The sequence below is a fragment of the Anolis sagrei genome, chromosome 3 (genome assembly GCF_037176765.1).
Source record: "Anolis sagrei isolate rAnoSag1 chromosome 3, rAnoSag1.mat, whole genome shotgun sequence".
Lineage (NCBI taxonomy): Eukaryota > Metazoa > Chordata > Lepidosauria > Squamata > Dactyloidae > Anolis > Anolis sagrei.
The window spans coordinates 145,079,133-145,105,790 of NC_090023.1; the positions used below are offsets into that span (position 1 = coordinate 145,079,133).

At 39.4% G+C, this 26,658-nt stretch overlaps 1 protein-coding gene across 5 annotated transcripts in view; it reads left to right on the forward strand.

The window, feature by feature from the left end:
• ENOX1 (ecto-NOX disulfide-thiol exchanger 1) overlaps positions 1-26,658 on the forward strand; it is a 527,672-nt gene that overhangs the window by 451,831 nt on the left and 49,183 nt on the right. For all 5 annotated transcript variants that reach the window (XM_067466943.1, XM_067466940.1, XM_067466942.1 and 2 more), the window contains one exon: positions 19,905-20,012. In XM_067466943.1, the coding sequence (XP_067323044.1) occupies positions 19,905-20,012 (108 nt within the window). The remainder of the gene's footprint in view (positions 1-19,904; positions 20,013-26,658) is intronic.

Consider the following 26,658-nt stretch of genomic DNA (forward strand, 5'->3'; position numbering starts at 1 on the left):
GTCCATATTTAAAACCCGGCTCCTGTCCTGTACACAATTACTACTGTGCAGCCATCACGGAAAGTATAGCTATTAGATGAAGGTAACCACTCTTGTGGTTAGGAAAGGGACTGTAATTATTGTGGCAGAGGGAGGTGTTTCATGTATAAGACTATCGATAAACAACTCCCACTCCCTCTGTCCCCTTCAGGGGGAAACACAAAAGAGTGGTTTCATAACAAAACCCAATCAGCTACTCAAAGAACATTCCAGGGGTGAGGTTGTGGGTCTCATGGACTATTCCTGTCTCCACCCACAACATGAGACTGCCAAGTCGTTAGCCTTTTGTGCAGAATACATCTGAAGGACCTGTAGGTGTGTTCCAATAATGCAAATAGAATTCCACTACATGAAGAAGAATATGGAGTCCTTCCTCGTGAGGAGTTTTGTATCAATACCCATATATTTTTCAGAGCCCATACAGAGGTTGAGGTCATAGGGCCATCAGGATGATTGGGGTGGTGGAAAAGCAAAACTAGCTCATGAGGCCCGTTAATATTCCACCTTGCATGCTCTCTTAGCATGGAAGGTTCCCAAAACTGAAATTCTGAAATTCAATTTTCTCATTCCACGTTGTTCTGCAGTAGGGGTAGGAGGGGATATGATGGCAATTTTTAAATGTTATGGGAAGGGTCCCCAAACTAATGGTTGGTTGTGGCCTCCACAATTATTACACGGCCCCCATCCTAAACTTTAGACTTAAGGTTGCCCTAAGTCTGAAATGACTTGAAGGCACACTACAACAACAGTCCTAATTAACTTGTCTATCTCATCAGTCAAAAGCAGTCAAAAGCAGTCCACACTTCCCACTGAAATACTGTTAAGTTTATGTTGGTTAACATTGTTACTCATTTTAAATATTGAATTGTTCTTTCATATTATTTTGCACTACAAATAAAATATGTGCCATGTGTATAGGCATTTGAGCATTTTTTTTCAAACTATACTCGTTGTCCCCCAGGGGTTTGAGGACCCCTGGTCTAGGGTCTATCAGAAGAACATATTTCTTGACAGTAAGAACCTCATCACATTGATGATGTTCCCCATGCTGATTCTCCAGTCTCTGTGGTGAATTGGCTGGGTGAGTAAATCCCAGCACCCCATGCCCTGCCTGGTTCGCAGTAATGCTTTCACATCGTAGCTTGTCCTGCAGTAGCCTTGTCCTGCAGTAGCCACCATGGCTTGTCCTGCAGTCGCCACCTTGTTCCAAATAGAATACAGAGAGGCTCCCTTGTTGGCAGTGCAGTGTCCTACTACGTTGTCACCCCAGTTGGGCAACGGAGCCCTGTCAGAAATGAGACTATGTCATGTGATGGGTAACATGGGGCTCCATCATTTAACTGGAGTAGAAGCATCCTGAGATGCTGAAAATTCTTCATGTGATTAGGTCCTAAGAGATGTTCAGCAGATGAATCAACTTCCTTGGAAAGTGGTAGAGTCTCCTTCACTGGAGCTTTCTTAAATAGAAGCTGGAAGAACACTGCTCAGGAATACCTTAGCGTTCCATAAGAAAAGATGTTATAGTAGATGTACCATGTGGTTCCTTCCAATTCTGCAATTTGTGAAAGGTGGATCACTTTTTAGTTTGGCTTTTACCAAATAAGCTTTCCTTTTATGTATAATAGCACAAATCACCTCTCACCCATCCCTTCCTAAAAGAGCAAACTATTACCAATTTGGTCTTCAGAACTTTTGGTCTTCTGCAATTCAACTTTTTTTCTTGTTTTTTCTAAGCAAGTAAATTTTGCTTTGCAAAGTTTTGACTACAGGGATATGGAGTTACTTATTCAGCTGTTGTTTCTTAGATTTTTTTTCAATGTTGCTACAGAAGAAAAAAAACAGTTAATCTATTGGCTTTTGAACATCTGCTTCTAAAATCTTTGTGCTTTGAGCATTTATTTTTAATCTGTCTACCCTGATATGTTTTTAAATTATATAGGTAACACCACAAGGGGTTTGCCAAAACTGATGAAATAGGTATCCATGAGGATGATGCCTAAGCCTGTTTTTGATTACTACCAGCTGAATTTACAAATCCTCAGGAAATTGCCATTATCATCTCTATTCCAAACAATAGTTCTCATGGTCAGTTTATCTTTGCAGTGAGATCTCTAGCTAAGTATTGAAAATAGAACACTTTTTAAATTTTAAAAGAAGGTCCTTGCTTTGACTGTATGCGAGGATCATTTAGAAAAGGTTCTTTAGGAAAACATTGGGCAAATACAAGTGAAATGAAAAATGCAGCACAATGTTTCCTAATACTACACAGTGTTATGTTTCGCACACACAGATTGAATATCCCTTATACTGAAATTTTTAGGACCAGAAGTGTTCTGTATTTTTTATTTTTTCAGATTTTGAAATACTTGAACTCTGGTTTAAACATGTAATTCATTGATGTTTCATATATATATATATATATATATATATATATATATATATATATATATATATATCATACATTACACACACAGAGAGAGAGAGAGCCTGAAGGTCATTTTTTGCACAGTGTTTGTAATAATTTAATGCTTATTTATTTGTGTATATGGAACTTTCGAAAGGCAAAGGTGTCACCGTCTCAGCCATTCATGTGGACTATTTTGGATTTGTAGTATTTTGGATTTTAGAATTCCAGACTTTCTCAACTTGTAATATAACCACTAAGGCCAAAAGATCTTATAAAGGAAATTCAAGTATGTAGTTCAGCATTCTTCTTTGTCCCCACAGCTCCTTATCTTAAAATAAAATTAACACAAAATGCATGTAACAAGTTCACTTTGAGCACCAACAGCCCCTTCCACACAGCTGAATAAAATCCCACATTTTCTGCTTTGAACTGGTATATATGGCAATGTGGACTCAGATAACCCAGTTCAAAGCAGATAATGTGGGATTTTCTGCCTTGATATTTTGGGTTATATGGCTGTTTGGAAGGGCCCTAAGAAGCAGTATTAGCAGTAGTGAAGAGGATTAGTTTATAGGCAAAAACTATTTTTTTCCTTGTTACTTGCAATGTTTCTGAATTACAGAACTATAGCAATTTGATTTCACTTCTGTGACTCCATCCTATGTTAAGATTATATGTTTATGAGACACTTAGCATTCTTTGCTAGAGACCTGCAGTCTTGGAGTTTAGTACTAGAACACTGTAATTCCATTCTTTGTAATTTATATTAAGAAAAAAAAATCTGGCAGTTAGCCTTGGTCTATTTTGTTATCCTGCTCCACTATCTGAGCAAGGGTGTCAGTTAAAGTGAAGAAGTTGATGAAAAGGTAAAGGTTTTCCCCTTGACATTGAGTCTAGTTGTGTCCGACTCTGGGGGATGGTGCTCATCTCTATTTCTAAGCTGAAGAGCTGGCATTGTGCATAGACACCTCCAAGGTCATGCGGCATTGTGACTGCATGGAGCACCGTTATCTTCCTGCCAGAGCGGTACCTATTGATCTACTCACATTTGCATGTTTTCGAACTGCTGTGGAGATACCTGAGCAGAAAATACAGAAGTAGGATGTTTCTTTCCCCTCTGCCTTTGCGTGTCTGAAGTTGCCCTCAAAGTCTTTGAATTTCATAATATATTAGGGGATATATATATATATATATATATATATATATATCCTGGCATATTATCATATTAGAGAACTGCAAAATACAGTGATTGGTAAAGATGCTGCGTTGGAATACACATATCTGGCAAGTAGCCTTGATACATTTCCTGGTGCAGCCCTTTCAAAACCCACCCTTTTGTCAGCTCTCCTACCTCCAGTGGCCCTTTCTGTGCCAGTGAAATCCAGCTATTTTCCTTTAGCTGGGTGCTTCAGTGATCTGTGGGAAGTCCTTGAGGAATGACATTATTACTGTGCATCAAACTAAAGGAACATTTGCATACTGAAATATAACTGTCCTGCTCTATTGCTAAATAATCTCAGGGTAACATACAAATGAAACAGAATGTCCAACTCAGTAGTAAGCAAAATATTATTGAACCATTGTATTTCATTAATAAGTTGACTTCTGGCATTTTACAAATTGGTTATACTTGTGCCTTGCTAGGGAGCCAGTATTGTGTAGTGGTTTCGTGCTGAACTAGAGACTAAATCTGAATCCCACCTTAAGGCATAGAAACCCACTCTCTCAGCAGAAGGCTCTAGCTTATGGCCTCTGAATAATTTTTTCCAATGAAACTGTTGGATGAGAGTATGATAAGTTGGATTTGTTTTGTCGTCCAAATATCAGAAATGAATGACCGAGTTGCTAGGCCTGACATACCTGAAGGCCTTTAGATGACAGTCATGTTTGCTAAAGTAGATTCCCTGAATAAATAGAAAAGGCAAACCAAGAAAAGTGAAATATCTAATGTGTTGGCTTTGCATTGTCCGTTTACAGAAGATTGTTTATGTGCTGTTCCATTAGCAGATGGTCAATGTGCACTTTGCTACTCCTCAGGACAAAGTTCACTTTGAAAAATGCACCTGGGTTTATAGGAAGACCTTGGTGTCAGCCAGACAATATGTTTGGTGTATGCTAACAGTCTCTGCATTAGTCAGGTCACAACCTTAATTCCATTAAAAGTCCCACGAGCCAACAAAGTAATGCGGTGACCATTTATTCTGACTATTTAGACTGTGAAGCCGACGGGTAGAACAACTGCCATTAGAAAATCATGCAGGGTGTGGAGAAAAATAAATGCAGAAATTTTCTCTCCTTCTCATAGCACTAGAATATGGGGTGACCCAGGGAACTGAATGGTAGGAAATTCAAGATGCATAAAAGGAAGGATTTCTTCATACCGTGAACATGCTGAACTATGGAATTTTCTTTCCTAATGTATAATGATGGCTGCCACCTTGAATGGCTTTAAAAGGGAATAAATTCATGGAGGGCAAAGCTAACAATGGCTACACATCATGATGCCTAAGTGTGATCCCCTGTATAGTCTGTCACATTTGCTGGGGAACATGAGCACAAAGGTGCTATCATGATGAGGTCCACCTGCTTTGGGACTGCCTTAAAGGCGTCTACTTAGTGCAGGAAACAGGATGCTGAACTAGAAAAAGCCATGCATATTAATAAGGGATGTTCTTCTTAGGCTATTTCCTTTTTTCCTTTCTTTCTGTCTGTCTGTCTGTCTGTCTCTCTTTCCTTCCTCCCTTTGCCATGACCAGCAGCCATATTACTGAAATACTACAAAGCTTTTAATGAGTAAAATTCTTACTCATGTGCAATACCACACTTTGCAGGGTTTCCTATGCATGCATGCTGCAGTTTACGTAACCTAATGATCAGAAATCCCTAAAGAAGACAGAATCGTTGGCCTAACTTTGACCTTGTCTTCTTTCTTTGGTGATTCTACGGTTCTCATGAATGTTTAGTTATCAGCATATATTTCCATAGCTATTAAGAAATGTACCCATTAGTCAAGAGTTCCATATGTTGGTTGTTAATAATGTAAACACCTAGGGGAACAAACAGACTTGCTATTGTTACTGGACCAATCAGGCAAATTCACACAGGGGCATATCTATCAGTTGTGGCAGATGAATTGGACTTTCATAAACAGAAGCACTGTACTTTTAATACCAGTTACTGGAACAGTTCCTGCCTTCAAGCTCTGCTGGTGGGTTTGTCACTATTAGAAACAGTGTACTGGAACATTTGAAGTATTGGTAATTCAGCACACTTCTTCTGGCAGTCACTGAATTAAGTACTGTGAGATGGTTTCTATACATGCTGCTTGTGAGTCAGTGTTACCTGGAGCCTGCTCCTTTTATTGTAGAGGACATTGGACTTTATCTATTGAGATGTCTTATTGTGGAAGAAGTATGGGCTGTAGGTTGAAGTCCAAAACATCCCTCCAGGTGTTTTGGACTTCCACAATTCAAAACAGCTGATAAGCTGGCTGGGATGTCTGGGAATTGAAGACCGAAACACCTAGAGGGCTGAAGTTTACCTATGCCTGTTGTATCCTCATTTGAGTGGATGTATTTTCCAACTCGGAGTCCCTAATGCCTTTTGGTGGAGAGTAGTGTTGGAAGGTCTTGCTCTGTTGGCCATGAAAATGTACTAAGGGGGAAATATTTGTGCTAAACTTGGAAAACTTTGTATTGCGGTGTGGTAAAAGCCAGGTTTGTGTTCTGTTCTGCCTAAAATCACATAGTGCCTTCATGGCAAATGTAATGTTTCCAAGCAAAGTGTTTCTCAGGCATCAGACTAAATTGATTCTCATGATTTGTCAGAATTTCAAAATATTTTGGAGGAATGCAATGTTTTGATAATATTTGCAGATCTAAGTACATTTTATTTATTTATTTATTATTCATGCCTTGTACCATAAGATCCCAGGCAGAGGACAAGTAAAATATTTCTTAATCTGGAGGAGGGGAAGTTCTGATTATGTCAAATACAAGGTGGCAGAAAGTTATGATCCATTGCTTCAAGCAGCTTCTGTGGCATCTTTCACTGAGATGGCCCAATGCTTCATAACAGCATTGTTTCTTGGATCATGATAGGTGGGCAGATAGGGTGGTTGGTCTTAAATATTCTTCCCTCTAGTTCTGACACAGCATTATTTTCATTGCCCAATTCTTCATGAGAAATGTTGCTGGGCTGCTGCTTATTGTGACTCCATAACTCATTGCAGATCCTGCAAAACTTTTTTTTTCAAATACTATATGAAACAGAAGTTGGCACCTTTGTTCCTCTCAATTTTGTGGGACTGCAATTTTTGTTGGTCCTAACATGCACCATGCATGGTGAAATATCAGGGAAACTTCAATCCAATGACATCTGGAAGCCCACATGTTCCCCGTCCTTGAGCTGAAAAGAAAACTGAAATGAAGGTCTGGCACCCTGACATCAAAAGTCCCCAAAAATCTTCACTATGTTTCAGAAGAATCAAATTACTCCATAGATGTATATGTAGAGGAGGCATGGTAAGGCCAGCCTAGAAACAAGAACAAGGCCTCATTCATACTACATGTTTATAGCACTATGATTCTACTTTAACTGTCATAGCCTCCTATGGAATTCTGAAGCACTAGCAGACATCTTCAAACTGTGGCCCTCCAGCTGTTTGGGCCTCCAACTCCCAGAAGCCCCAACAAGCTTGTTCAGTTGTCAAAAATTTTGGGAGTTGAAGGCCCAAACAACTGGAGGGCCACAGTTTGAGGATGCCTGGGCTAGAGCTTTCACACAAAGTGCAATCAAGTCTTATGAAGCCTTGTTGTTTGGTTTGGTATTCTGATGTGGCCTAAGGGCTAATCAATAAAATTAGTACTACTACTACTACTACTACACTAGAGACTTTTGGTTGATGCAGCATAACAGCATTTTGTACTGCCTAAAAGGTTGTAGTAAGACTGTTACTAGAGGTGGGAAGTCTCTGGACCTTACCATGCTAGATAATTATAAGTCAGTCTCATATATTCTTTTATTGAGCACGTTTCTAGAACATGTGGTGACAGTCTGAGGACTGATGAACAAAGCAGATTTTCTAAATTCATTTCAATCCTAGTTATGGAAGAATATGGTTTTGGTTGTCTTGATTGATATGATTCTCATTGCTTGGATGGATAACCTATACAGGTAACTGGATGAGGTCCTGTGGCTTTGTTGGTTCTTATAGAATTGGAAGAGACTACAAGGACCACCCATAGACCTGAGGCACTGCTCTAAAGATAGACACTACTTTGGGGATACTTGACATTCTCCTCCAATCCCACTCTTCCTGAGGAGACAGGAAGCCTTGTTCTTTAGGCAGACCCCCCCCCCCCTCCACACACACCCACTTCTCTTGGCTTCTTCCTCCCAATCTCATTATTCCCAAACTTGGAAATCCAAAACAAAGTTTAAAAGCTAACAGTAGTGCAATTTTGAAAGCCAAAATTACTGTAAAGGTGAAATGACCGGGGAAACAATCTGGTGTTATCTTGAAATTTTGGTATTTCTGATTATTAAATTAAATTACCATGCCAGGCTCACAAAGCAGGATTTTGTGAGAGAAATGTCAATGCTTGGTAGGAGACCGCTCATATGTACACCCATTAGTCCGCATCACTGAAACGATTCAGCATGGGCAAATTTGGCAGATCTTTTCCCTATCTGACTCCTCCCTTCCCCCTCCCATTTCTTCACACTTTTTAAACACTTCACTAATGAAGTAAGATGGATGCAAGGGGAAAATCTCCCTGCATCATGTGATATGATAACTTTGTTTCCTTCTTGTTTTTGAAATGTTAAAAAAGGCAGTGTGTTAAATAACGTCCCAGGATTTCCTATGTAATTATCTACACTGCAGAACCATGTTCATTTTGAATCTGCATTAAACGTTGAGCTATTCTCTCCTGCATCTGATGATCTCTTGTCTTCAAGAAAACTGTCTCCTCCCACATAACTCATTTCAAAGTCTTATTGTTTAGATTTGTAAGATTCTCAGCAAAATCATTCCTTCCAACTGCTATGATGTGCGACTTACCACTTGCCAGAGTCCATCTTCATGAAACAAAGTCCATAGTCTAAAAAGCCTTTTTTTTTCTGGGCAGCACCATCTGTGGAACTATTCTTCCCTCTCTTCCTGGGCTTTGTCCTCCAACTGGCATGGTAGAGTGTTGTTGTTTTGCTTTTTTAAAAACTTGTGTATGCCTTTTTACTGACTTTATACTGTTTATAAGTTTTCATTAAGTATATTGTTTTGTTTCAAAATTGTGTTTCAATTTTACTGTTAGATTTTATTTTATTTCCAAATCCTTTGGTAAGCCACCTTGCACCTTGTGAGAAGGTGGTATATAAAATGAATAAATAAATAATATTCTAAATCATCATCTTTGAACTACAGATCCCAGGATCCTTTAAGGTGGTACTGTGGCAGTTAACATTGAATCATTGTGCAATAATTGTGTAATGTGAAGCCCCCTAGTGCCCACAACTACATAAACTGGGCTGTCCAAAAATATTGCCATTTATTTGACATTTCCTAAAGTTGCAGAAAAATCTTTGTAAATATTTTTTTAATATTTCCCTAACCTTGATTGAAAGCGGTCTCTGATTTATTCAGGTCCTATCTACACTGCCATATATATAATCCAGTATGACAGTATAGACTCATATAATCCAGTTCAAAACAGATAATCTGGGTTCAGAAACTGGAGTGTTGATCCAGCCTTGGAACTCACACTCACAGCTTTACTACTTCAATTTTCCCTCCTCTGGTGCAACACACCTGGAATATTTATTTTGTTCATATGGAATTAAAAAGTGAATAGCAATAGATAGACTGTGAATCTTTAACCTAAATGCTTGTAGAGATTGTAATAGGATATCAAGATTATTGCCTCCAGGTTTTTGATTCATACGGTACCCTGGGTAAATAAAGCTATTCACAAAGCATGATTTATTCACATGAAAAAAGAGTTGTGAAGATGGATTTAAGAACCTGACTACAATACTTTATTTTGGTGCCACGTTGTGATAGTTTTATTTTTTTTCTAAAGAGGCAGTTGAAGGGGAGGGAGACTGTATAGCTGTAATTTCCTGACTTTCATTTAGGTGCCTCAAAAGTTGAGAACAGATCTATTTAATCCCTCCCAAGCAATTCCAAGAAAATGCATTTCGTTGAATATAGAATCATGCCCTCTTGTCACACAGCAACTGCCAATTAGATGACATTTGTAACCTGACAATTAGCAAGCATTTTGGATTGCAGGATTTGACATGTTTGTGACCACAATGACAATAAATCATTCAGCTTGAGACTGAAAAAAAATCTAAAATAAGTGCTATTCCAGGACAGGGGGTCCAGAGATTAAGCAGTAGTCTGTACTTTACCAGCAAGACACTTTACACATGCTCTAAACAGCAGCCATTCTCTTAAACACAGCCACTCACTATCATGCTTATCAGTGCATGCTTAAGTTGCTAGTACACAGAAATATATGTATGGTAATGTTTCAGTACAGTGGTCCTTAAACACTAGTTCCACTATTGGGGCTTCTTAAGGCAAGTGCTCGAAGAAAAAATGATCCTGAAGTGCTCAATGTTCCCTAGGTGTTTTATGGAGGCAATGTGAACAGGCAAATTTGAACAACAGCCTTCAGTACAGCAAACCGTCAGTGCTGCTGATGTTTACTAACTTGCATATATTAAAGGTGGAAGGTTTCCATTCACCTGAAACTGAGATGAAGTGGGCAAAAGTGTTTATTTCTATTGAAAGCCTAGAATATATATGGTTCAGCTTTAGGTTCTGGAGGATCCCTGGACAATCTATATTTCCCTATCAGTTCTGCACATCTTTATGTATTTATTTATTTATTTACTGTATTTGTATATCGCCCTTCTCAGCCGACTCAGCGTGGTTTACAATGGCAACGATTCAATGCCCAAAAACACCATAAAACATTTAAAAACATTAACACATAATATAAAACAATTACAAGAATATTAAAACATGGATCACTTGCGTCTCTTAATAATAAACATTGTCCCATCTCATTGTCCAGTTGTTCCAATTCCTGTGTCTTTTACCTTGTATTTTCAAACGTTTCAAATGCTTGCTCAAACAACCAAGACTTGATTCTTTTCTGAAATGTAAAGTGGGAGGGGGCCGATCTAATGTCCTCAGGAAGGGCATTCCATAGCCCTTTCTGGGTCATATCCAATCTATAAAGCACTCCAGAGGAGGAGAAGGCAGGGTCTAGTGTGCATAGGGATTTATTTCATAGAATCATAGAATCAAAGAGTTGGAAGAGACCTCATGGGCCATCCAGCCCAACCCCCTTATTTATTTATTTATTTATTTATTTATTTATTTATTTATATCCTGTCTTCAAAATATATGTTAAAACAATGGCTAATAAAAATTTAAAATTTATACTAAAATTTTAATTATGACAATTAAAAGGGGAGTAATAATGTTGATAAAAGAAACAGATGGCGATACTCAACACCACCAGGTAAGTAAAAGATCTTTGCTTCCTGGTGGAAAAAGAGCAGAGCTAAAGTTAACTGAGATTTCCATAAGAAGGAATTGTACAACCTGGGAACAGAAACTGGAAAGGATCTTCTCTGTCACTTCACCTAAAATGTCTGTGATGTTGATGGGGCTGAGGTAAAGATTTTCCCCAAGGATCTCAAAACCTAGGCTCCCGATTGTCAGCCCAGCTTTATCCAACCTAACAATTTGAAGGCATGCAACATGAGTAGATCAATAGGTGATGCCTTGGTAGGAAGATAAAAGGATGCCCCATGCAGATATGCAAACATACCAGCAACACAATCAGAGATGTCTGTGGATATCAGGCTTCTGAGCATGGAAAAAAATGGAACAAGAGCACCTCCCCATGGCTGGAGTTGAACATTGCCTCCAGACACCAGAAGTGGAAAAAAGGGAAGGCCTTTACCTTTGTCTTTGTTGTATGTCGTTGTTCACTATGTATAAAAAGCAATGAATGTTTGCCTCATATGTATATATTATAATCCTCTCTGAGTACCTCCAGGAGATAAAACAGCATATAAATAAAGTGCATTAGTGATATTATTATACTGGAGATGGAGAGTTTCAGATACTGTAGCTTGGACTTGGGCCATATAGAACTTAGAGGATATAACAATGAGGCAAAAGGGATGGAGCAGCATGAGGTGAATCAAATATGGAGAATCTGAAGACCCAAGTTATTCCTGGCAGCTGCACCATACTGTGAATTGGATTAGATCTGGACATCTCATGTGGCAAATTTTCAGATGAACATGTACAGATATGGGTAACTCGGGATGAAAGTGCATTGCAACTATATGCTGTTAACAAGAATTCACATGCTGGTGCCTTTACTCTTTGGAATTTTCATATTATTTGGAGCATTTTATGCTGTCTTGGTATTAGTATTCTTGGCCATGCCGACAATATATATTGCAGAGGCCTGAGTAATTCAGTGGGCTTCTATAATGCTTTCTATATTTACTGTTTCAGAAGCACTGAAGATTGGTTTTAAGATGGTAATTTTCTACATGCAGTAGTGAGATCCGTGCACTGTGGGTGATGGTTACAGAACGAGATTGAGCACAGAATGGGTTTCAGAAACCAACCTGATTGACTTCTACAGAGATGATTTTATAAATGCTATTTCAGCTTTCATGGATTATGTTGCATAAATAACAGCAGAGCCTTAGGGGTCCTATTTATTTTAAAAGCCCATCACAAAAAGTTTGATTCTCCCCTACTGTGCTCATCCAATTACCTTGCCATTATTAAAGGCACACAGGTTACCGTCCCTGACCTAGATTTCTCGTATTTCTCCCCAAACCACTGCAACCACCTGGCACTTGTCACTGCATTTCCTCAAGCAACAGTGAGACTAAATGTTACAAAACAGCCTAATCACGTGTGCATTTACTGAGGATTAAATCCCACTGAACTGAGCGGGGCTTACTTTGAGGAAAACATGTATAAATATAGGAGTCTTTGATCGTATTTGTGTGTATTCTGTCCAAATTCTTAAAACATACATTAAAATCAAGTTGCTCTATATTTTCATAATTTAAAGGCATGGATTTTATTTTCTGTGTTTATTCTCTGTGTAAAAGGTTGACTCAATAGACTTCAAGTTGGCTCTTCAATAGCTTGGGCTGAGATACTTGGGAACTTGAGCATCTTTCTTCTATAATGAGATGCCAGATTTTGGATGAATGTGGAACTTTCCTCTAGCTATAGTCCTTGAGTTTATTTTATTTTACTGTGTTCTATTATCTGTTATAAAGACACCATGAGTTACATTTATACAATAAAGTAGATTTCAGAAGAGCATTCAAAACCATTACATTACTTTTGTGTGAAATAACTGTGGAGTAGTCAAGTGAATACAACAATTCCACTTAAAGAACCAACTGCTGAAGTCTCTTTCTCAGAGTGCGGTGGAAGCTCCTTCCTTGGAGGCTTTTCAACAGATGTTGGATGGACATCTGTCAGGGGTACTGTGATTGTACCTTTTTTGCATGGCAGGGAGTTGGAATAGATGGCCCATCTGGTCTCTTCCAACTCTATTATTCCATGAGTATTCTATGATTATATGCTACCATCCTGGGAGGATGGGTAATAAGAATGGAGCAACCATTATGACTGTAGCCATTATGTGCCCAGTTACCACAACCACATAGGATATTGCTCATTTGCTATTCTTTGCTATTCAAAGTGTCTCACTTTGAAATTCTGATCACTGGTAGCATGCCACTATCCAGAACCTATGGGCCACAAAACAGTGCCTTTCTAAGTTAGCAGAGAAGCTTAGTAAAGCTGAGGTGAGGAAATTGTACCTCAAAAGTGAATGAGCAGAACCTTGTTTGGTTTATTTATTTATTTACAGAATTTATTTTCCACCCTTCTCATCCTGAAGGGGACTCAAAGCAGATCACAGAACACATATACGGCAAACATTCAATGCTATTATACACTAACAAGACAGACAACTGTACATAGATAGAGGTATATATACGCTTTCCCATCTTTGGCATCTTGGAGGCTGTGCTTGGTTCTGGCTGTGGGGGGGGGGGGGTTGCTCCACTTTCTCTGCCGAAGAGCTTTGTTTGTAAACTTCCTCCTTGATTGAATGTCAGCATTTTTCTGACGTTTCCTTATGGACACCTTAAATAAATTCCCACATTAAGTGGTACCTATTTATCTACTCACATTGCTGTTTCAAAACTGCTAGTTAGGCAGAAGCTGGGCTAAAGGCCAGGAGCTCACCCTGACTTCGAACTTTTAACCTTTGGTTGCAAGATTTACTGCAGCTGAAGGTTAACCCACTGTGCTAAAGCCCAGCCTACTGTGGAGTCTGACAAATACAAGAGCAGAATACCAAATATCTTTATGCCAAACAGAAACCAAAAAACATTTGGGGGGGGGGGAGAGACAGCTTCCCATTTAGCGCTGTGAATTTAATAGCTAGATTTTCTTTTTTAATCTCTTAGAGGGATGGACAGGGTTCATCACCATCACTGGGCATTTAAGGTCGTAGCTTGAAGACCTTTTTGACTGTGTCACTGGAAGGGAGATGTTCTTGCATGTAAAACTGGTATCGTTTCTCCAGGCCTATTTGTTGGTGAATATGCAAAGCAACCGAGCTCTTAGAGTTTGAATAATTCTTGAGGCTAAAACATTCAGAGCAAAATACAGAACACTAAGAAGAAAGCCGGGATAGATTGAGTTAGCATACCAAAGACACTGAGGATGCTGCATTTCCACCCAAAAGCATAAAGATGCCTTGTCAAACTGTGACATTATTTCATAAAACTAATCCTGACACCCGAGCAGCACTGGGGGAGTTTTCGTGCTTGAGATCACCATTAAATAAATGCTCCAATTCATAATTCATATTCTCATGATCTCTCATGTGTAGTTGCAGTCTGAATTTGTTTAAATAATCAGCATGGACATTGAAGCAAAGGCTATCCACAGAGTCCTTCCTCTAGAGGGGAAGAAGGAAAATAATGAATGATTATATTCAGCACATTTTTCCATATATGTATGTGATCTCTTTTTGATGTTGTACAGGAAAAAAAAATGAGTTTTTCCACAGCCTGTACTGCTATATATACTGCTCTAAGAGAAGCTACCCACCTGAATTTAAAAACAGATACAGAAACAAAATCCAGCCAAATAATTTCAAACATTATGCTGCATGCTATTTTCATTTCTGCCAAGTAGCAGGGTTTGGAGCCAAACAGGAAATTTGCAAACTGTCTAACTGCTCTGCAGTCTTGCCCAACCTGGTACCTTTTGATTAAGTGAGAGTTTATTAAGCAGAGATAACTGGATTTACTGACAGACTGGATTGCGATATAAGAAGATTAAGTAGGCAACCTGGATCTCAAAGTTTAAGACAAAGCTTCCTTCTCAGGATCGAGTGAAAGAGTTTAGGTCTTGAAAAAAGTGACCAGAAGCAAAGAAAAATCAACATGCTGATTGTCTTGAGTTGATCCTGCCCTCATTAGCTTAATTCCATTCAAAACTGCCCAAAGCAGAGTTAAGAAAATTAGACGGGAAATGCTATTGTATTATGTTTATACTAAAAAGCCTTTGGAAAAGAACAACCATTTGTCGCATTTACATTTAAAGGGGGACATTTATTTTAACCTAGCATTTAAATTTACATTACATTCCTCCACTAACTAGCTTACCAGAAGGAAGATTAATTTTATACAAGATTTTATTGCTGTCCCAACCCTGTTTGATCTTGGGAGAGAGGGAAAAGCAGCTGCATGAATTTTGGAAAAACAAATTTCTCAACTACCCCACCCACTAGAAAGTATATATATATATATATATATATATATATATATATATATAAATGCACACGCACACACAGAAGGGTGGGGGAGGAAGCAAAACAAAACAAAACCAAAAAATGTTTATAAATTGGAGCTAAAAGTGAGACCCAACCCACCCCTGTTAATAATAACACACAATAAAATTTATTTTATTTATTTATTTATTTGATGCATTTATTAACCGCCATTCTCAGCCCTTTAGGGCGACTCATGGCGGTGTACACACATATAAAAGACAATTTACAAAGAGGCAATTACAACAACATATAAACTACACAACAATTACAAAGCTACACTAAAAATCCACTTCGTCTCATAGTGGAATCATAACCAATCTCATATTCCTTGTTCCATTCCAGTCATCTTTACCACATTGTTATAGCACTTAATTAAATGCCTTCTTGAACAGCCATGTCTTGAGGCTTTTTCGGAAGGACATGAGGGAGGGCGCCTGTCTGATGTCTGCAGGGAGAGTGTTCCACAGCCGGGGGGCCACCACCGAGAAGGCCCTCTCCCTCGTCCCCGCCAGACGTGCCTGTGAGGCAGGCGGGATCGAGAGAAGGGCCTCCCCAGACGATCTCAAGGTCCTCGTGGGCTCGTAGGCCAAGATGCGGTCCGAAAGGTATTTTGGGCCGGAACCGTTTAGGGCTTTGTAGGCCAAAACCAGCACCTTAAATTGGGTCCGGTAGCAAATCGGCAGCCAATGGAGCTGGGACAACAAGGGCGTTGTGTGCTCCCTGCCACCCGCTCCCGTTAGTAACATGGCTGCCGCGCGCTGAACCAGCTGAAGCTTCCGGGCTGTCTTCAAGGGCAGCCCCACGTAGAGAGCGTTGCAGTAGTCAAGGCGGGATGTGACCAGAGCGTGTACCACCGTGGCCAAGTCAGACTTCCCGAGATACGGGCGCAGCTGGCGCACGAGCCTGAGCTGTGCAAATGCTCCCCTGGTCACCGCTGACACCTGGGGATCCAGGCTCAACGATGAGTCCAGGGTCACACCCAAGCTGCGAACCTGCGCCTTTAAGGGGAGTGCGACCCCATCCAGCACAGGCTGTAACCCTATACCCCGTTCGGCCTTGCGACTGACCAGGAGTACAATAAAAATCAGAGTCTTACACACATTAACACTTTGAGGTCCCCTTTGTGGACAGAAAAAGTGGGGCATAAATAAACATAATATAATAATAATATTATAAACAATTATCTTATTCCTGATCAGAAATATTTAGAAAAACAGACAATAGTGATGGTGCATTGTTAGCGGGGAGAAGGGAATGATATGACTCTGCAGCTTTCTTTTTGTCATCTTCCAACAATATCCATTATTTATTTTTAATACACCCACAACAGAAGAAAGGGAGGAATCCTGAGGAAAAAAAATTAAAATTGAAACACGAGGGGGGGGGGGGGGGGTTGTTACAGTAATCTCAAAAACCAACTTAGGGTTTGTCTACAAAAAGCAACTTAGGGTTTATCTACACTGATTAAAAAAAAACAGTTTGCAATACATTTTTCAAGTCCACTTTCTTCCTACAGTGACCCTGTTAATGCCCCACACATATTTTAGTTAAATTGCCATAGGCAACTACACATTTTCCCCTGGTGAACTCATCATTCTGTTAGGGCACCAAATTATGTGCATTGTTTTCAGCCACATAGCTGTGGACACCCCCCTCTTATTTTTTATTTTCCCATCATCAAGTCAACACTATACTCCTATCAATGCAGCCTGGAATTACACTGGCTTTTTTAGGTGCTGCATCACTCTGTTAAGTCATATTCCACTTGTGGTCTGCCAAGACTCCTAGATCCCTTTCACATACACTATTTTCAAGCCAAACATCATTGATTCCATATCTGTGCATTTCATTATTTTTCTGCCTAAGTGCAGTACTGTACATTTTCCCCTGTTCTACTTCATTTTGTTAATTTTGGCCCAGCTCTCTAGTGTGTTAAGGTCATTTTGGATTCTGATTCTACCCTCTGGGGTATCAGCTGTCTGTCCCAATTTGGGGTTATCTGCAAACTTGATAAGTAAGCATACCCTCTTAACATTCATCTAAGGGCCCTTCCACACAGCCCTATATCCCAAAATATCAAAGCAGAAAATCTGATATTATCTGAGTGTGGACCCAGTTCAAAGCAGATATTGTGGGATTTTCTGCCTTGATACTCTGGATATAGGACTGTGTGGAAGGGCCCCAGGTCAGTGGTTCTCAACCTGTGGGTCCCCAGATGTTTTGGGCTTCAACTTCCAGAAATCCTAACAGCTGGCAAACTGGCTAGGATTTCTGGGTGTTGTAGGCCAAACCACCTAGGAACCCACAGGTTGAGAACCACTGATCTAAGTCATTAATAAAGATGTTGATCAGTACTGGATCCAGGACAGAACCCTGTGGCACCTTATTGGTCACTTCTCTCCACGATGAGGAGGAGCCATTGGTCAGCACCCTTTGGATTCAGCCAGTTAATCAGTTCCCAATCTACCAATGAGTAACGTTTTCTAGCCCACATTTTACTAGCTCCTTTGTGAGAATATCATGGGGATGCTTGATGAAGGCCTTACTGAAACAGGATATTCTCTAGCCACAACATTCCCTTAATATACAAATGTTGAAATTCTGTCAAAAAGAGAGAGATAAGCTTTGTCTGACATGACTTGATTCTGAGAAACCCATGCTGATGTTTTAGTCCTTTCTCAATGCTTACAGATTGTGTGTTGCGGATTTGGGTGTCTGTCTTTCTTCCCTCTTTTTATATATCTTAGTGTCTTCCCATATCTTTCTTTTCCTGCCTCACATCCTTATTTATAGCTACTCCCTCTCTCATACTACATGTTGCAGCTTCCTTCCTGTCCATACATGCTTCACCATAAGGCAACATCGCATGGGCTTCCTTTTTCTGTCCCTCCCTTTCATTCTCTGCTGCCCTGTTGATCATTCTTGCCATTTGTACCCACTCATTCTGGAGTATAAATTCTGGCAAGGAAAATGAAAGAGAGAACTAAAGAAAGAACCCTTGTAGATAAAAATGCTCACCAGGATTTTGTTCCTCAGAAAATGTCCTCGAAACTACATTGAATGTTGTGTTTAAAAAGAAAACACTTTGCAATCTGATTTATGCTTTTAAATATATAAAAATGTAATTCATAATAGTAACATATGCATTGTGATCACCTTCATCATCACAAAATAGTGTCCTTGTCCTGTTTTTCTGCATTCTGCTCCTTCCTGGCTTGGCTCTGTATCCCATATCTTAGATACTGATAGTCCAATAAGTAAGGGTGCATCTGCACTGGAAAATTAATGCAGTTTGATATCCTCTAACTGCCCTGGTTCAATGCTGTGGAATCCAGGAATTTGTAATTTGATGCAGCACCTGCATATATTGGCAGGGAAGTGAAAATACCATGGAAAACTACAATTCCAATGTTTCAATAGCATTGCTCAGTCAAAGTGGTGTCAAGCTGTTTTAATTCTGTGGTGTAGATGCACCCTAAGCTCTAAGCAAGCAAATGCTTTCCTCTTTTATTTCATGCTTTCCCAGGACAAATAACTTTGGAAATTGAGACTGCTCTAGTAAATAAAACAAAAATTAAATAGAATGTCTTGTGACAATCTTATGATTATAAATAAATTGAATGAATAAATTTCTATCTTCTATCACATGCATTCAGAATTTTAAAACAATCAGGTGATTAAATCTTTTGGGTCTTGGAAAATGCAGATAAAGTGATGGCAGAAAGCAAAGACATTCTGAGGTGGAGATAAAGCATTTGGACTTGTATCCATGTCACTATGAGACATTTGCTTCCAAGGAAGAAAATGTGTATTGAACTCACTTCCACCATATGTCGAATGCCTATTTGTTTTCATTTTATTATGTGATTTCTTACTGGACTGGAGAACACGAAGTCCTTCTTTTAAAACCTTGAAACATCTTGTAAATGGAAGACTGTCTTTGGCAATGAAGCACCTGTCTTAAATCAACATTTTCTCTGCTGATGCATTGGTTTTCAGGGCTTCGGTCTCACTCATCTAATCATTAAACCCTGCAACCGTAGACCAGCGGAAAAAAAGCTGTGTTTTGCCTTCTTGGCAACTCAGCACAAATACATTTCAGATTATGGCTTTGTGCAAAATGAGATGGCTGTGGGCCAGTGACTAATTATATTAAAGGGCTGTGTTCGTAAATTATTTATGGGTGAAATGTTTATTCCAGGATTATTAAACCCAAAGTGTCTCCTTCTACAAATAAGCCTTCGGTTCAGATGGATGTGACAGTTCCTCTGCAGATGGTATATCCAGCCAGGAGTTTGTGTGTTTTAATGTGTGGTTATCTGTTACATTAAGAGAAATGCATTTCCTTGCTGAGCAGCAGAAAACGCAGGCAGATATAATTTATGTCATGTTCGGCTTAGACATAACAGTCAAAGCAATAAAAACAGAAAATAGGAACAAACGTGAAAAATACTGCTTGCGTGAGACTTTGCAGTCCTGGATATTTATTCACAGGGTCTCAGACATCAGTAATCAGAAACATCTTTTCTTTCATGCAGCAACTTTTGAAAATCCAAGAAGAATTAAACAACAAAAAGTCAGAGCTTGAGCAAGCGAAAGAAGAACACACACACACGCAGGCCATGCTGAAAATTCTTCAGGAACAAGTGAGTAGCACCTATAGGACCAGAATTACCTGTGCTGTGCCTTGGGTGAGCAATACAGCACTGATTTCATTGGCTTTGTTATCTGCCACCTGCGGCCCATGTTGTTCCAGTTATTTGCAAGTTCACCTTACTTTGGATAAGCATGCCATTTTATTCAAGATGATTGTGTCAAAGCATAATAGAACCTTGCCTCTTTGGCAGCTCATGATCTTTTATTGCATCTCTTGTAGCACATTTTCCTCTGCACAGATACCAACAATGTGTTTTTCTATCTAAAGACAAATGGATCTGGGGAAAGTTAAATATACTGGAAAAGCAAACATATTTCAAATAAAACAGCCATTTCTTTGAAGACTAGTAGCAGAGAAAATGAGTTTAGCATCTCCCGTCTCATTCGGGCAGATGCATGCGTGCACGAGTGAATCATGATGACAATAAAAGATCCCCAGCATTTCTGTGCGCTTACCCAACAGTGGCTTGAAACAAGCTTTTTCTGTACTTGATAGATCTGTTAGCTACAGTAGTCTTTAACACTATTTGATGCTGAAGGACATGGCCTTTCTATTGATGGATAGGCCTGTAATAAAGAAACAGCTCTGTGATTCTCAAATAAAATATTGGACATGACTGTATATCATGTACACATGCTAAATTTATGTTGATAGCTAAAAGTTCATTTTCCATTTGGTTACTATTCTTATTGTCCATAGGGTTGCCAGGTTGGATATGGGATGGGGCTCTTGAAACTTTATGTGAAATAAAGTTTCTTGAACAGTTTGTGAAATAGGACAAGGTGCTTTAGGCATCCATCAAGAGAGATTACGGTACCTGTCCTCCCTTATATGCCAAATATCAACTTCTAGCTGGAGATATCACCTCACAACATTTGTATTTCATCACTGGTGGAAAGCAGAAGATCCATCGAGGAGCACTCAGCTTTGTTATTGTTGCAGAGACCTCCATGCTTCCTTCTCTCTGCACTAGCAACGCAATAGCTGTGTGGGGAGGGGATGGCTGTGACTGAACTATTGGGAAGACCTTTATCCCATTTGACACAGTGTTGTGGTGCCTCATCCTACTACAGGATCTCTTCAGTGTTAAAGTTACATGTGGCTAATGACATATCCAACCTAGCAACCTTGTTAGTTCATGCTGGCATTTTCTTTCTCAAAGATTGGGGTGAATAAGACAAAACCATATCTTCCTCTTCAGCATTGCAAAAGTCCATTTTATAACAAAAAAAGGCACACTGTCTGTTGTCTGTAGTGCATTCTCCCAGCCTGGCCCTTCTCCATTGTTGAGCAAAGTCTCTGGAGAAAGTGTATAAGGAGGCAAGATTGGGACCGGCTCATTCTGCTGGAAAGTGGGAGCCTACCCACACAGTAGTTTCAAGAACATGAGGAGGACACTCATGCAGGTTCATAAACTAATTCTCTCTTTTCTTGTCAAGAATGTTCAGAGATATATACAGTAAGTTAATCTCTATTATCTAGTTATAACATCTGTCTGAACTAAACAGCACTAGGGAAACAAGAGAGGATATTAGGCTCAGGAAAGCCTCAATATTTGCAGAAGTGGGGGGGGGGATGTCTAGGAAAACAAATTCAGAGAATATAGAAGTGAGAAAAAGGCCATGTTTTCTCCTTTATTTCAGTCAGCAAACTTTGGGTTGTCCCTGCTTTTGATGGAAAGAAGAAAGACTTTGGAATAAAATAGGAGTCATTCCAACTGAGGGGGCAGAGATATTCTGCCTTCATATCCTTCCATAAAGGTAGTTTTATTTGTTCAGCAGCTTTTGATGGGAAGAAGAGAGACTAAGGAGTAAAATAGGGTCATTCTCATTCAGGGGACAGAGATACTCTACCCTTCATATCATTCTATAAAGGCAGTTTTATTTGTGCTGCCGCTTCCCTTTGTAGAATAGGAGGCCATCACCAAAGATGTCTATATGGTTTTCTCCATATAGATTCTTCCTGAATCTCATGATGGCATAAAGAGAATAAGGGTCTATCATCTTGCATAACAAGGGAAGGAGAAGATGAGGTTTTTGGGCTTGATTACTAGGGACCAGCAAGACCAGGTTTCCAGAGCAGATGTTTTAGGTTGCTGTAATGATCATGTATTCACCAGTTCCTGGGCTACTTCAGTTCATTTCCAATGCTTTGTTGCAAATGTTTCATGAATCGTGTTAAAGAAAGAAAACAAAATGAGTGGAGGAAACCAGTAACATCTGGTAGCTTCTATGGGCGCTTCCAGACAGACCCCAAATTTGTACCAAAGCAGGTTTTAAAAGGCCGCTTTGGTGCAAATTTGAGTCCCCATGCTGGCCAAAAACTCCAGACTTTCACAAGGGAAGGGCTTGTCTATATTCCATTCCAATTACAATCGGGATGGCTTGATGCCACCCTGACCCCCCTCCCCAATTTCCCCATAAAAATAAAGTTAAACTTACCCTGCTGCCATGACTTTTCTCCTTGTGACAGGAAGGTACAAGGAGGAACGTTATGGCAGCCAGGTAAGTTTAACTTCATTTTTATGGGGAAATGTGGGGCTGGGAGTAGTGGGTGGGTGGGTGGGTGGTTGGGCACCATCCTGGATGTTTGGACTCCAGAAGTCCAGTAGGTTCAGGATGGCAAATGGGGACTCACCTCTGGGTAGTCCCAGGAGTACCTGGAAGTGAGTCCCCACAGGCCCAATATCCAATTAGACCTGGGCCTCGGGAAGGCTTGGATCTAATAGGGTATTTAATTAATAGCTTAGGTTATTCTGAATTAATTCATTTTTACCGGAAGCATCATTTGGATGCCCCCAGTAAAAACCCAGACAAGTCCCACATTGTGGACCTGTCTAGATGGGCCCTATGTTAGTGGGTGAGTGAATACAGTTTAGGTTTATCCAGGTTTCAGCACCTTGGAAAGTGCTTTCAAACTGTCCAAAACCTAGAGTGAATTAACTGCCTTAACAGCCACCACTGGTGTAAACATTATTGTATTGGACAACGGAGAAAAGAACAAAGAGTATTGCAGTAAGATGGATGCTGAATGCAATGGGCTTCTTGAATCCCTGCTTTAAAAAAGCCCACAGGTGAATTTTAGAACCGTACCAAGAATCCAGTCTGTGCTTCTTGACTGAAAGTGGGGAGGTAGAGAGGATGCAATGTTCCCTAGATGCCCAAAGATATTCAGAACATTTCTCATAAAGAATTATCCATCCTTTATTCACTGACTACTCTGCAGACCAGTGGTTCTCAACCTGGGGGTCCCCAAATGTTTTTGGGCTTCAACTCCCAGAAATCCTAACAGGTGGTAACTTGGCTGGGAGACAATCACCGACAATCGCTGCATTGGGTCATGGTCAGTTGCTTGAGCCAAACATATAGTTCCTTATTAACTTTAAACATTGTTCTTAGAATGACTATTAGTTGTGAAATGTTTTAGGACAGCTTTATATAACTCAGGCATGGGCAAACATCCGTCCTCCAGGTGTTTTGAACTTCAACTCCCAGAAATCCCAACCAGTTTACTGGCTCTTAGGAATTGTGGAAGCTGAAGTCAAAACACCTGGAGGACTACAGTTTACCCATGCCTGATGTAACCTGACAATAATTAGACATTCCATATGCAAAAAACATACAATGGGCTTTGTAGTCCATTTGGGGGGGAAAGTTGTGGAAAGGCAACTTCAAAGAGAACAAAAGAGCTTCAGAGATCAAAGGCATCAACCTCAATATCTTCTCTGTAAATCCTATGTCCTGTTATGAATTAATTAATCACAGTTTAATGAGTTAAATTGCCTCAGTTTATGGTGTTAATGACAATGAATTAGTCTCTCAATTTAGCATCAGCAAATTAATTTTCAGACCCAACTTTTCAACTCAGCTCCCTAATAAGCATAAGTATGATCACAGCTTTGTTTCTTTTCTACATGTAGATCCTCAAAGTGATTTATAGTAGCAAGGTCAGTAACAGGTCAAAGAGTAAAACCAAGAAAAATGCTGTCAATTAATATATAAGGTGTAAGTGGATTGGTAGCTCACTCATGGTTAAATAGCAAAACCAAGAAAACATGCAGTAAAATAAATATAGACAGATTGGCAACTCACTCATCATCAGCTTGACCAACACCTCCTCTAGACATCCATTCTCATTGAGATGTTAATTTTATTTGTCTGCATGAGTGCCAGTCAGATTGATATGTGAGGCCTGACTATTTCTGGAACATTGTTGTTGTAGCGAAGGTGCAAATCTAGACAGGAACATCACCTATACATGATTTTTTTGTTCTGTTAATCTGAGAACAATGAATGTTGCTCTTTGCAGGCTAAATTCTGAAGCCTTAAGTGGATCAATACAAATCTTGCCTTTTACAAGCACTCTTTGTCAGTTGCATGTTCTTCATGAATGTGCCGTTCCAAGCATTTGTTCGTGAACAACATAACAAGAGCTTGTCAAGGTATCACCATAAATGAAGGAAGAGATGGCAGCTTTTTAAAGACAGCAGCTAAGGGTAGCAGCTCCCTATCCTTTAGATAAAACCCAATTGCATCCTGATATATTTGGGGTCTCAGGGAAATGGTAATTGGCCAGCTGAGAAATTGACTGCATAGACAAGGGCTGGGAATTAAGCCTTACATTATTGCAGCCAGAGTAATTTAAGCTGAAGTGGATAAAGCTTTGTAATTTTGAAGTCTAATTGAATTGAATTTATTCTTGATTATCAAGCTATTATACAACTGCCCGAATGTAGAAAGATACAGTATCTAACTTACATACTTTTTACTCAGAAGTAAGTTCTATTGAGTGTGGTAGGGCTTATTGCAGATGCAACGGTAGGGCTCAAGACTTAATGAAGTAGCAGAAGGTTTTTGAATGTACATTTGGATTAAAATTAGGAGAGACTTCTAAGAAAGTCCTTTCTAATGAGTTTTAAGAATGTCCTTTCCAATGCAGGAGTGTGATGACATTCAGTGCTCTCTCTCTCTTGTTAATCAGTGCACTTTCCAGTATTTCACAGATATACAAACTAATACTCTTATATGTTTGCAACTAGTGTGTGCAAAACATATTGTATTGTTTTGTTTAATTAGTGAGTTAATCATTCTTTAAAGATCTTGTTTGTTTTCCAATTCATTCATAATTATCACATTTCATTTTTCTTTCCAGGCAACCAGATCAATTCATACAATATTAAACAACAACGACAGTAATTGTTCTAGCAGTTTTTATTTCACCAGAATTAGATTTTTTTTCAGAGCCATAGCTTGAAAACTTAACTCCAAACGTCCAGTTTTACCCTTAAAAAACATATTTCTATATAATAATAACCCTCTGATACTTAATATTTCAGCCAGAACTCAAACTACAAAAGCTGTCTGTGATGGCCTCTTCAGTGATCACCTAAACCAACATTTGATAAATAATGAATTAATATTACTCATCACACCAAAACCAAGTTAATGCTTGCATTATTTCACAGAAATGCATGATGTTATGTCCTTTTTAGCACTACCCCTCTCCCCCACCACCCAATGATGTAGTACAGCTAGCATTGCTACATGTAGTGTGTTGTTTCCAAGCTAGGCAATTATCCATATAGGACAAATCCATCTTAAAATACTTTGCAGTTTTGTAAGCAGCCTTAACCGTATAGCTAGGGGAAAGACAGGATGACATGATGGTGTTCTTTGTGATGTTGGTGTTTTGTTTTGTTTTTGTCGTGTCAGAATTGACTCGAGAAACTGCAAGTTACCTCTGGTGTGAGAGAACTGGCCGTCTGCAAGGACGTTGCCCAGGGGACGCCCAGATGTTTTGATGTTTTTACCATCCTTCTGGGAGGCTTCTCTCATGCCCCCGCATGAGGAGCTGGAGCTGATAGAGGGAGCTCATCCACGCTCTTCCCGGATTTGAACCTGTGACCTGTCGGTCTTCAGTCCTGCTGGCACAGGGGTTTAACCCACTGCACCACTGGGAGCTCCTGTTGGTGGTGCTCATGGGGAAATGCATCTCCCTCCATCAGCTACTGTGAAAATAGCTAAGCATGACAGGCATGGAAGTTATTATTATGCTGTTGTTGTTATTATTATTATTATATTTATTTATACCCCACTTTATCTCTCCCAAAAGGGACTCAAAGCAGTTTAACATAAAAACACCAGTTATGGAATTAACATAACTCAAAAACCACAGGACGAATTGACATCAAATTTGGACACAATACACCTATCAGGCCAAGGAGTGATCATCACTCATAAAAACACTGAAAAACACAGCAGAAGGGACTTAAAAGCCAAAAAAAAAAAAAAACCACCCCACATTACACTAAACTACATATATACACATACATATACACAAATATACACACGCATATACACACACATATATATATACATACAAAACACATATACATAGACTGAGCCACAGCAATGCATGACGGGATGGCTAGTTAAATATAAACAGTATTAAAAATTCACAGTTAAAATACCATTCAAATATATTCAATGCATATTTAAGTTAAAACCACAGCACCTCCTATTCATCCAAAAGTACAGGGTGAGGCCTCCAGATCCGATAGCTTTGGCTGCGTGCATGTTAACATTCATTGACTTTTAAATTTGATTGTAATATTTATTTCTTTTATTTTTATTTCA